The sequence below is a fragment of the Dromaius novaehollandiae genome, chromosome 4 (assembly GCF_036370855.1).
Source record: "Dromaius novaehollandiae isolate bDroNov1 chromosome 4, bDroNov1.hap1, whole genome shotgun sequence".
In the NCBI taxonomy this organism is placed as follows: domain Eukaryota; kingdom Metazoa; phylum Chordata; class Aves; order Casuariiformes; family Dromaiidae; genus Dromaius; species Dromaius novaehollandiae.
The window spans coordinates 7,122,870-7,135,218 of NC_088101.1; the positions used below are offsets into that span (position 1 = coordinate 7,122,870).

Sequence of the window (12,349 nt, forward strand, 5' to 3'; positions counted from 1 at the left end):
CACTTACTTTTACTTCAATGATAGTCTTTATGCCAAAGGAGGTGCCCAGCAATGTCTGCACAGAGGTGCCTCCCGACCTGGTGTCTCCCCCAAGGCTCAGGGCGAAACCAAATCTCCCTGGGGCAGGAAAATCCCCTCAGTCACCTCCCCAGTGCCGATGGGTCATGCTTTGCTAGCGAACTTGTCACTTGTTTAACACAGCTACTGATTTGTGAAAAACTGACTGAGAGCAAAAATCTGATGTGGTACTTACGCTGCATATAGGGAGGTGCCATCAACGAAGAAATACGAGAAAAAAGCTGGTAAAATAACCTAAAATCAACTGGAGAAAAGGGAAAGGGCAACTTAGAACAGTCAGTTGGACCTACCTCCATCTTGGTAAGATATCCCTCTTCCTGCAAAGTTCAAATTATGGCCAAATAATCATCAGAAGAGCACAAAAGCAGAAGAGAAAAGGGCCAAGAGAAACTGTGAGCGTGCTAGGAGAAATATTTTGAAGTTGGTGGGTTTTTGTGTGGTTCTTTTATTTGTTTTTAATAAATTACTAGTTTATGTTATTTATTATGACTAGAGTTGAAGTGTTTGTTTGAAGTCTTGTTTGTTTTAAAGTGCTTTTAATGGTACTATAAACGGAATTATTGCATTAATTAGAAGCCAAGAAACAGACTCCACTCATGCTTGCTTAGTGAAAAAGACACAATCCGAAGCTTCACACTTCCTAGTTCTTTCCCCAAATATCCTGATTTTCAAAATATGCCGCCTTTCAGTAGCAATGGAAATCACGCTACCTTAGAAATACTTTAAAATGAACAAACAGTGGACAAGGCAGGACTGTGCTCCTTTCAGATTTCCCAGTGGAATCAAGAAAGTCCTCAGCTTTTACTGAGTTAGACATACAGTTATATACAACAGCTTGATTTGAGATCTAATGACCTTGGGCCAGTTGAGACACAATCCTCTGTATAACAGGAGTAAGTCTTTCTGGGTCCTTCATACCATAAGCTTCAACTCAATAAATTTTTGGTAAGCAGGAAATGAGCTAAGAGCACGGCATCACGACTGTACTTCTGTGCCTCCGCCATCAATAGTAGTGATCGGGCCAGGCTGGAGAAACCAGAGACAACAAAGCAAAATGCCTCTTATTAGCAAATTTACATCCCAAGGTAAATAGCAGCATTTAATTTCACTTGGCAATGGAAGGGCCCTGTGGAAAGGCCAGGGACAGTTACGTGATGGGAAATCAATTACTACTGCGTCTGCGGCACAGTCATGTCTTTCCCAAACATAAAAGGTCATTCGAAAAGGTTGTCTTTGCCTCCAGATTGTCACCTCTCAGAACAACACATGGGCAAAGCAAGAAACAAGAGCACCTGGCTGGAGCAATTCCAGCATCGACGGCAAAAGCAGCAGGGAAGGATTATGTAGAAGTCACAGCTAGGATACGGGATAAAATGGTTTTTATGCCTATACTGCTCGGCGGATGATAGGGGAAATCACAAGTTCGTTGCCTTATGAAGCGGGTGACAACCCATAAAGATGCCAGAAAAGGTGATCCATTTAGATAGGAGTGTCACCGTAACAGTACCCTACGTCTCCAGCTGTGATAGCAGAGTAGAGCAGACAGGCGGAGGGGCCGTAAGACATCCACATTTACTGGTGCACAGGGTATCCGGACAGACAGCCCCAACACGTGAGCTCCTGGGAGAGAAACGCAGCCTGCCTTTGGGTCTAAAGTGATTGCTCGTTCTGCTGAGATTTCCTGCTGCCACGAGTTTCTGTGAGAAAGCGGCTGTTGGATTTACAAACTTATCTTCACACCTTTTTGTTGTGCCAGTCTCATTATTTTCTATTCTAGGCACAGGAATTTTGCTCAGATAAAACGCAGTTATGCTACAGACTCAAAACTGTTTTTCTACCTTGTTCCTTTTACAAACCCAACAAACTAACACGATTGTGCACTGAAGTCTGAAACGCTGTCCCTGCCCGGGTGAGAAAACAACTAGTTAAATAGCACAAGCAATAGCAGTTTACAGCCTAGGACAGGAAAAATGAGCAAAGCCAATTAAAACGTGGGAGAGGGAAGGGGAACAAGCATGGAGGAAACATTTACGATAGGGCACAAAGGTTAATGCCTCGCTCTGACATAGGACATTTGATGGACCACGTGTCATCAAGAAGCCTGGCTGGCACGTTGTCCAGAAGCTACCACCTGGGGCCAGCACAAGTCCCTTTGCCCACTCCCGGCGCATTGCCACAGCTAAAAGGAACAACTCTCAGGAAATTTCAGTGCACTTCAGATAAAAGAACGAAACACTGAAAGTTTACAGAATCTGGAGACCAAGCTCCAGATGGGCTTCATGTTCCAGGAGCCGTCCTGGCCAAATCCTACTCACCCGCTGAGTCGTCTGTGGTGTTGTACACAACTTGGAGCCAGCTGGAGACGGAAGGAGATACTGTGACCCTGGCAACACGAGGCTGGCCTAAAAATGGAGAAGACAGTGGATATTGGCCATTGCAAACCTCAATTCCCTTTGATTTACACATTCTTCTTCCTTGAAGAAAGTTAATGAGTCTGTTACGCAGAGTTTACATACTTTCTTTCCTCTAGAGAAACCATCAGCCCCCATCAAACTATGCTGAGCACCAGTGAGCCTCTCCGAAGCTCTCCTGCTGAGGACTGCTGGGGGGTGCCAGCCTTCGCTGTCGCCTCTAAGTTGAGGCATGGGACTTCAGTGGCAATGCTGGCACATATATGCAGCCTGCCTTCCTCCCTTAACTCTTGCTGAACACTGCTGCCCTAATATTTGGGTTTACTTGTTAGACAGAGCCTTGCAGCATATCCTTATGGGCAACTTAAGAGCACACAGGCTTACCTCATTAGCACCTAAAGACAGGCCCAGGACTATACTGCCTCTAGTACAAATGCCTAGTATATTCCTTGGGTAAAACAACTAACCAGCCACATAGCCTTTGTCATTTTGAAGGAAAAAAACCCCCAAAAAACAACTTGTAATTAAGATACAAATGTATTTTGCATGTTTTGTGAAAGGTGCAATACTTACAGGAAATAATCTCATGCTATAACCACCTAAACTCAACTTTATGGCTTGAAAAAAGACATCAAGATACGGTACTTACACTCACCTTTGGATTAATGTCCTGTGTGAGCCAGGATGGCTAAAAAGGAATCTGCTTCTGATGGATTGCTGGATTAATAGCACTTTCTGCGGGGATTTACGGGCTGCTCAGGCTCTCCCAAAAGTACTCCGAGTCACTAACCTGCACGATGTCTTTATCCTAGCAATAAAGCCAATCTGCATCCCACTGGAAAAATACAGTCTAGTTAAAACCCCTAAAAGCTGGCCATTCATCATACAGTACTGGAGCAAAAAGAAAGAAAAAAGAAAAAAGAAAAAAGAAAAGGAAAAAGTGTGTGATTAAAAGGAAGCAACTTGGAGACACATGTTCAGCTCACTTTTGAAGAGTAACAGGGGAGTGTCAGACGACAGCAGCCAGAGTGGAAGGTCTGCTCCATTCCCTTATACTAACGAGGATCTTACTGAACAGGCATTAGCCCACCTCTGTTTGTGTCCCTCAGCCCAACTGCTGAAGTTTCAGCTATCACAAACACCCTTTTCTTAGGCAAGAAATTGCAGAATTAGCTATTCGGTTCTGATGGCAATTGGCTTCTTCACCAACTTTTCAAAAAGGTTGATGCATCTTACCAGCTTAAATAAAAAAAGTTTACAGAAGATTTCATACAATGCTTCTTTCACACATCTAGAACAATATACATGAAATAGCCATTATAATAGGTTGAATGCCTTACAAAGCTTTTCTGTCCCCCCCCCTTTTTTTAAATGTGCTTTGACATCAGATTCTTTACCTAAATAAAGTTCAAATGGAAATATTTATGCATAGCAGACTACAAATTAGATGGCTTCGTGGCTGTGCTTGGATGTTACCTCCGACATCAACTAGTGTTAACTCTGCTGCATCACTGAGAGAAGCAGGTGGAAAAAGACAGCAAGCTGGGTCACAGCTCAACACCTTCAGCACAAGAAAACTTCATCCACAAGCAGGGTTTGACCAAATTATCAAACAGTAATCAGCAGACGCTCAAAAGAATGAATCATAAAAAAAGCCCCCAAAACAAAACAGAAGTGCCCCCCAAAACACCCCATGATAGACTTGCTATAAAAATTGAGATCGTAGGAACACGTTCCTTGGAGGACAGGAGAAAAGCAACTAAAATTACTCGTGCCACTCTACTTACAAGTTGCGTGTGTCATTCAAAATGCTATGCTGAGTTAAGCATAAGGCTGCTAACTTAATATGGCACAGATCAGTGAAAAAGGGTAATGGGGAAAACGAGGCTGAAATTCCGCTAACTGAATGACTGTGCTGCCCAGACAAGCTCAGAGTTACTCTTAGCAGGCCAACCCTACCCGCGAGGAGAGGACAACGATGCCAGCCCCTACCCCTGGCTGCCCGCACGGTTTACTGGCTCAAACTGCGTTGAACAAGTTGGCTTGTGGTCCACTCCATGGCACCGAAACAGCATGCCAGGCAGCAGCTGCCAAGTACTCTGACGAGTACAGGATTTCTCCTATAACTGTTAAAGAGAAAACATTTGATCAGTGTAGGAAAAGGTTTAAAGCAAGGAAATCTCACAATAAGAAACCTGTGAAGAGTGGTACTACTGGATACTATAGACAGACTAAAATGCTATATAACCAAGAAAACCGTGTTCAGAACGACTGCCTGAGAGCATACTTAAGTCTACTCTAAAAAACCCAACTAGTTCGTGAAAGCATTTATTTTAAATGCAGTATGCAGAGATAATTAAGTTCATCAGTAGAAGTTATTTTTTCTTTTACAGCTAAAGAAATCACTTACTGACAAATACCGTGAACGTCAATTCTGATGTTAATCAGCCAAGGAACACAGTAGCTCCAAATTCATCAAAGCCTAGTTTTTAATTAGAGAGAAACTGTCAGGAGCCATCGGTGTTGGCAAATAAGTAACTGCCAAAATGAAAACCACATCTCTAGCATTAGCAGCTTAAAAATGAGCATAAAAATGGCTGAAAGAATGAATAAAATGTTTCAGCATTTCTGGATCTTAAGCTACGTCTCACCAGATAAGGTCAAGTTCTGCTTTACAAGTCGTTCTCTCCTTGGAGAAGATGATTTAAATTAGATTTTGGTACTTCCTCCTCCTCAACTTTCCTTACGGAGCACGACTTAAATCATTCTTTACCGTCTGTTTTCTGTATATTGGTGGAGCCTATTCTTCTAAACAGTGTCAAATTCTGTTGGCTTCAAGCGCTACAATGACACACGTAAAGCAAAACAAATAAAGATACGAGGTTTCGTGTTGCAGCATTGCAGAGGACTGTGCTCATGTTCAGAACGCAAAATTGTAACGAGTGATAAAAATTTAGCCCTTGCCATGATATAGAAACAAGCTACTCATTAGTTACCATTCCTATTTTAAAAATGTTTATTCAACCGCAAATATTGCTTCTTATTCAAATTCTTTCAACAAATGCAAAACAGCTTTTTGGTGGTAAATAGCAGGTATTTATTTGAAATGAAAAAAATACTTAAGTACCTGAACTATTGCATTTAATCATGTATTGTAATTGTGTTACTCTACCTTTTTGCATTGGAGACAAATATACAATGAACATTCAGATATCACAGATTGCACACTAGATAGTAAATCTTCAGGCCTTTTACATAACCACCAAAAAACAGATATTGGATTCTGCAATATAGTACAAAATTCCACACTCCAGTCTTAGCCAGTTATCTTCAATTTACTCCTGATGCTGTACAAATAGATGGCCATTTAACTAGGGCTTACAAGTTAATAACAGGACAAAAAAAATATACATTGCACTGACACAAAAAGTCAGCTGTGTTAATAGTCATGCAACAAGTAACCAAACTTGCTGAAATTAAAAATACTTTCTAAAAACAGTTTTAACTGCATAAATATTTTATACACAGTTCATTTACCGAAACAAAAGGAGTCTTTAAATGATACAAAGCAAATATAAGTTTCTACCAATTTTATACATAAGAAAGTGCAAAATAACTTATCTAAAGTGTTTTGCTATTGAACTGATGACCGTGGGCTGGAGGCAGCCAACCCCCTCTCATAAGCATGACGTTACAGTTGCACACTACATACGAATGTCAGAGTACGTGAGTAAGTATACTACAAAGAACAAGGCAGGAGAAGACATGTGAGGTACTTGCAGAGAACACAGTCTACTAATGTTAGTGTACATGAGTATAGTTTTGCCCAACAAATTTTTTTTACATGGAAAACAAAGCAAGTATTTGCATTAGAAGCTTAAACAAACCAAAACCAAAACAAAACCCCACTCCCAAGTGAACAAAACAGTTGCCCACAGCACCAGCTGCCAGAGGAAATATAAGCAGGTGGGTTTTTTTTCCCTCCACCTCCTAAAAGCGAGAACGTGGTTTTTGGAACAGTGCAGCGGAGAAATTAAGTCAGAGGGCTGTGATTATTGGTTTGCAAAATGCAAATTTGTATTAATTAATAATTCACCTCTACACTACAGAATTTGTACAGATTAATGACCATGGATTTTTAGTACGCTGCCAAATGTAAAAAGCGTAGAATAACACTGGTACAACGTGCCTGTGTAGTTAAACATGGCTAACTACATCTTTGCCTACGGCCCACGATCTTAACGACCCCGCATTAGTACTAAATGCCAACTTTTTGTTTTAGTGTTTAGGTTATATTAGCGTTACTGTCAGAAGCCCTGTTTTCATTAGGGTTTAATCATGCAGCTCTAAAAGTCAATTAAGTTTCAGTCCATAGAAGACAATTTTTGATTTTTTTATTTAAACATGGTTTTGATTTGAAAAGTGGAGGCAAGGGGAGAAAACTCTGTGGACTCAAGGGCATTTAACAGGTGTTAAAATAGCCTTTTCTTCAAGCTGAAAAGGTTCAGGCCACTAGCCTGTGTTCAGAACTAGGCTGTTTTCGCATCATTTTGGGAAGGGTCAAGGCAACATTGCAGAGGACAGCTGAACACAGGAATTCAAGTGCTCCGCATACTCCCTTTGAGGATGTTTTGTTTGTTTTTAAGGACAAATCTATCAAGGTAGCCATGCAGAGGGGCTACTTGATCATCACAGCTTGGATTCAAAGGGGATCTATTTGGGTCAGCTAATCTAAATAAACCTGCATTTACTCAACAGTGTGCAAGGGCTCTAAAGAAGCCTTTCTGTTCATTTGGGGACCTAGTATACATACCAAAACAGGAATTTATCTAATTTTACAGACCAGCACATACATAATAAACAAACATGTATCAAAATACATATTTAACCTTCAGTGCATAAACATGTGATATCAGGGTAAATAGTAAGTGGTCAGGATTAACAAATTATTCACGGCTAGAAGCTCAAATCAAGAGAAGACAGAAGGGCTCAGGCAGCGCCGAGGACCCGCTGGAAGAAGCTCACACCGTCACAGGGGGTCTACGGTTTTTGACGGTGCAATTTGAAGGACAGGGTGGGTTTTAGCTACTCACTGCCCCAGGGCCAGACTCTGCTCAGATCATACCAGCGAAGGATAATCTCATTGCTCGGAGTGAAAAAACTCAAAGAAACGCCAGTGGAGCAAAAGCTGAGCCACGACTTGTCTTCTGTTGGTTTGAGTCACATCCTTACCATTATTTAAAAGAATCCATTGTGAATATACCTAAATCTATATCAGTTTGTCACCCATTTACAAAATATATACACGCACATTTTAAAAAAAACCACTGTCAAGACCTCGTTCAGAAAAAAAGTCCATGGGCCTGATGCATGTGTTCCAATCTCAGTGGATGTCAGTGTCTCTATTTCATCCCACATGTAGTGCAAAATAAACGACTGAGTAGTTAAAAAAAAAAAAATACCGCTATTAAATTTGTATTAAAACTTAAAGATGGTAAAGGAAATCAACTGCTGTCCTCAAGTTGATGCCATGTACCAAAACGTGAAGACGGGCTTTAGAAGCCTTTCTGACATTATTAATACCACCCAGTTATAGAGCAATGACTATATTGTTCTATACGTTTTTTGAAAACAAGCTACAGGACAACAGTTGTTAAACTTTACGCACAGGCAATTAATTCTGTAGCTATTTGCAAGCCAATTGCTACTGACTAAAGAAGGTAAAAGCTGGTTCTTGCACTGCATGAATCAGCTGCTAACGAACATTAAGTAATTAACAAAACTGCAGCTCTGACATATGTATAAAAGAGGCCTCATTAAATATGAACAACACTGAGGTGGTAAATAGTTTGGTATAAAATGCAACAAAAGTGTACAATTTAGTTCCTGGTTATCTTACAGTTAGAATAAAATACTCCAAGTCCTATTCTCAAAAAAAGTTCTCTTTTGAAAAAATCCATGTAATTCTATGAATAGCCTATTTAAATTAAGATACTGTGGGCAACTGAAAGAACAAACATGCACAGACTGGATTTTTAACAGAAATACACATAATGCCTTTGAGGTTTTTTTTTTCTTTTTTAAACATTCATATTTAAGTTGATAGATGAGATAAAGATGACACACAAAGTATAGTGGTTAATCTGAAGTCCCATGTAACAGGCAGTTAAATTCATAATTAGATAAAAAGGCCATTATACCTATTTACAATATACACAGTTGCTTGCGAAGAAGGCAGATTTACAACTATCTTCTAAAAAGCCTTCCCCTTCCCCCCTCCCCCCAATAAAGATGACTAGCTCTACAAAAACAAGACAAGAACTGGTGGTTAGGATAAGTGAGGATTTTCTTGATAGCCACGTCAACAGAGAGATTTAGAGGTTGACAGTTTTATTGTATTTGCAGTCATCACTCATGTCTTCCTGGGCCTTGTTCTTCATTTAAATATTCTGTTAGCCTCATATACCTTCAATCAACACAAATCAATTCAATGATCCCTTTTACTTTCAGTGCTTAAAACGCAGTATAAACTTAAGTGTAAACAGGCAATATTCCGATCCCTTCTGGTCACTGCACGATCCGGTGATTCGTTCTTGGAGCAACGGCGGGGCTGGCCGGGGTCCCCTGGGGCTCCGCTCTCCGTTTGCCGTTACCCTGTCAATTCCTGGGCCCTTCCTCCAAACCCCGCTCATGCTGCAGGTTGTAGTAACAGTTCTGACAGACCCTGACTGGTGATGAAATCTTCAGGCGCTTGATTTCAGACTGAAACCGACTGCACCTGTAGAGGAAAACAACACTGTGAGCATAGGTCCTCTGCCAACCTGGCCGTTTTTTATCCTGGCGTGGAAATGTGTGTCGAAACTATCGTAATGACTTAAACACCAGAAATCTGTTCAAATACATCTTGATGGACAAATATAGCGCCATGTGGCTCAAGTAGATTTTAACATGTGTGTTCACCATAGAATCAATCACATGGCTCTGTGTGGGTGGTAACTTAAAAACAGCAGTCACCAGTTTAGACTCAGAAATTACAGCCACAGAGCTGAAGTTATAAATACCATCTCCAACCCAACAGACCAGAGATGAGTCTCCCACTTCAGCTCCTAAGGCGAGCTCGTGTTCATCCTCTGTGTCATACATTTTCGTATCTGAGGTTGCATGCTCCTGGCTCCTGAATCAGCACCATTAGCATTGTACACAGTTTAGATTGTGACTGTGTTGCTTGCGGAGTGACAAGAACAACAATTTGCTGAAAAACAAGTAATTTCTTTTTTCTTCACAAGGTTAAGTTGTCTAGAATTATCTAGAGACTCTGCTCTCTCAAATGAGCAAGAGGAAGGTTTCAAAACTGCAAGCAGATTTAATACTCTGTTGACAGCTGCTGTGTTACCTGTTTTTATAAAGGGTCTGGTCTGTCCTTCTAGTTTTCCCCTGGAAGTTTTGACAGTGCTGATGTTTTCTTTACCAGTTTTGCTTTGGTAAAGAGGTGGAAAACCTCAGCCTGTTAGCAGAGTTCAGTGACATGTGACAGCTTTACCTAGCCAAAACTTCTGTATGGAAAAGAGCCCAAAGGAAACTGTTGGCTGACTTACTTCTGGCAGAAGAGCTGTCCACAGTTCCTGCAATGGTGACGCCTCTCAGTGAGGGAAAAACGGACTGTGCAGCCCGAACAGCTGTCTCCCCCCTCGTCCTTCACCCAGTGATCAGCTGCAGATCGGCCAGGCTGATCGCTTACAGACCAGCTGAACACCCTGCCCCGGCCATCTCCAACGAGAATTCTGCTGTGATCTCTGCAAGAAAAAAGCAAAAGCATTGCCACAACAATTCTGGCACAGCGACGCACGTAGGCCAGCAACAGATTTTACCTGTCAGAATATTTAATAATGCTAAACTACAGCAGTAGTAACTAACATTTAAGTTAACCTGGTAGGACAGAGAAACAGAACTATGATAACACTATAACATATGGTAGCTGAAATAAATCTAACTTTTATTATCTCTGTCCTTGAACAAAGCTCTTCTGAAGAGAAGCACCACAAAACAGTGTTACGTAAAGGATAACGGCTGGTTCATACTGCATCCACTATCAATGCGGAAAGAACGTTTCAGGCAACCAACTGTGAGCTACTCACTTAGAGATGCCTAGCGCGGTGATTTCTGCCGGATGTGCGTTGTCTTTGCGATCAAATGCTGTGTGCATAGTTAGTTTGCTCCTAAACACCAACTGACGCTCCCATCTGTATCCTAAAAATGAAGCAGGAGGGGAAAAAACAAGCTTACTTGGTCTTGTTATTTCACATACACATGGGTGCATAATTTTATAAAAAGGAAGAATCAACATCTGCCCAGAGGCAGACAGCTCTCTACAACTCAAGCTTTCCTTACTGATAATACATTTTTAACTGCTCCCCAATGCACGTAAAGAGGACAAAATACAAGGCAAAGAGCCTTCTAGCTGATGAAAGTCTAGCTGAGAGTTGCAGAGGATGGTAACATACATGGGTGAACCTTGTACCAAAGCACAACAGGACTAAGGATTGCTTCATTTCTTAGAAGTCAGACTCTGATTTCAAACTGTGGGGAAATAGAGCTTCTGAGGAAAAGCTTGAACAATGTGCAACCTTTGCATACAAATTTTTCTCTTCACTGTTTTGGGATTTATCAGGCACACACGAAGCGCAGCTGACTGGGGAAAAAACACCATTTAAAGACATCTGTTTCCTAGGCTGTTACACTGTAAAGTAATACAACACTGCTCCATGCAGCAGGGACAGAGGGGGAAACCTTAGGGGTCAGTGCTGACAGTACATTTATCTGACAGAGGCAGTGCTCCCAATTTTGTTTACCTGGTTTAAGCTTGCTGTAGTGCCGTGCTTCAGGATAGCTGGGGTGTGGGTGGTTAACCTGAGCATGGGGATGCACTTTTGCTTGTCCCTCAGAGTAATTCACAAAAATAAAGCCATCTTTCTCATCCAGGCTGAGCTGGTCTGACCAGCGCCTTGAGTCATCAGAGCCGCTATCTGCTGACCATGCTGCTGCTGCTGCTCTGTTCGATGACGACCTCGGCCGGTGGCTGGTGCTGCTTGGTTGGCTCTGACTCTCCTGTGGTTTCGTGTCCTGGCTGATGCATGGATCATCTGCCTCTGAGTCACTGCTCTCCTCTTCCTGGGCTTCCTGCCCTGGATGGTGCAACAGGAGAGCAGATGATGTTAGCAAGACTGTTTACTGCCGGAGCCTTTTTCCTTTTCAGCAGTTGTGCTGTCTGCAACCTGACAGGTGCCACCGCAGCACTACCTGCATGCCAGGCTCTCAACGCCTTTGCAGACATTCAGCTGCGTGGCTCTTGCCATTGCAAATACCAGCAGGTATCACGCTGCTCATCTTTTTGCACCAGTCTGTCACAAAACAGCACACCTTGGCTGTAGATATTTCCTACAAGTACCACTTCCTCTTAGTCCTTCTGGGATAGGCTATGGTAGACACAATGAATAAATGTTTCAAAAAACGCCCAAGTTAGCAAGAAAAAAAGAAATCCTGCCGCCATTCTGCAAAGTTAAATGCACTAAACAACGGTGAGAACCAGGCTGACTGAGAAACCTGATTCAGATTTGTTAATAAAAGGTTTTATTAATATAAAAAAATGCAGCTGCCAAATATGTTTACATTCCTACTGAAAAAAGGAGATGTATTCATATATCAGGTCCAAGTCCAGATCATATCTACAACATGAAAATGGAAAGATAAATCGGGTAAACAAATGCCTATTAAGGATGGACCAAATTCTTCCTAAAAGGGAAAATGATACAGCCAGTATTGCTTGCCTAATAACACACCGTTCCCTCACTAGGTTTTAGCTC

General features: G+C 41.6%; 1 protein-coding gene across 5 annotated transcripts in view; it reads right to left on the reverse strand.

Annotated features, from left to right (window-relative positions):
- Positions 1 to 5,562: 5,562 nt before the first annotated feature.
- Positions 5,563 to 12,349, reverse strand: part of WDFY3 (WD repeat and FYVE domain containing 3) — a 193,373-nt gene continuing 186,586 nt past the window's right edge. For all 5 annotated transcript variants that reach the window (XM_064510310.1, XM_064510311.1, XM_064510307.1 and 2 more), the window contains 4 exons: positions 11,339 to 11,671; positions 10,625 to 10,736; positions 10,085 to 10,282; positions 5,563 to 9,267 (listed from right to left, as the gene is read on the reverse strand). In XM_064510310.1, the coding sequence (XP_064366380.1) occupies positions 9,147 to 9,267; positions 10,085 to 10,282; positions 10,625 to 10,736; positions 11,339 to 11,671 (764 nt within the window). In that variant the 3' untranslated portion in view covers positions 5,563 to 9,146. The remainder of the gene's footprint in view (positions 9,268 to 10,084; positions 10,283 to 10,624; positions 10,737 to 11,338; positions 11,672 to 12,349) is intronic.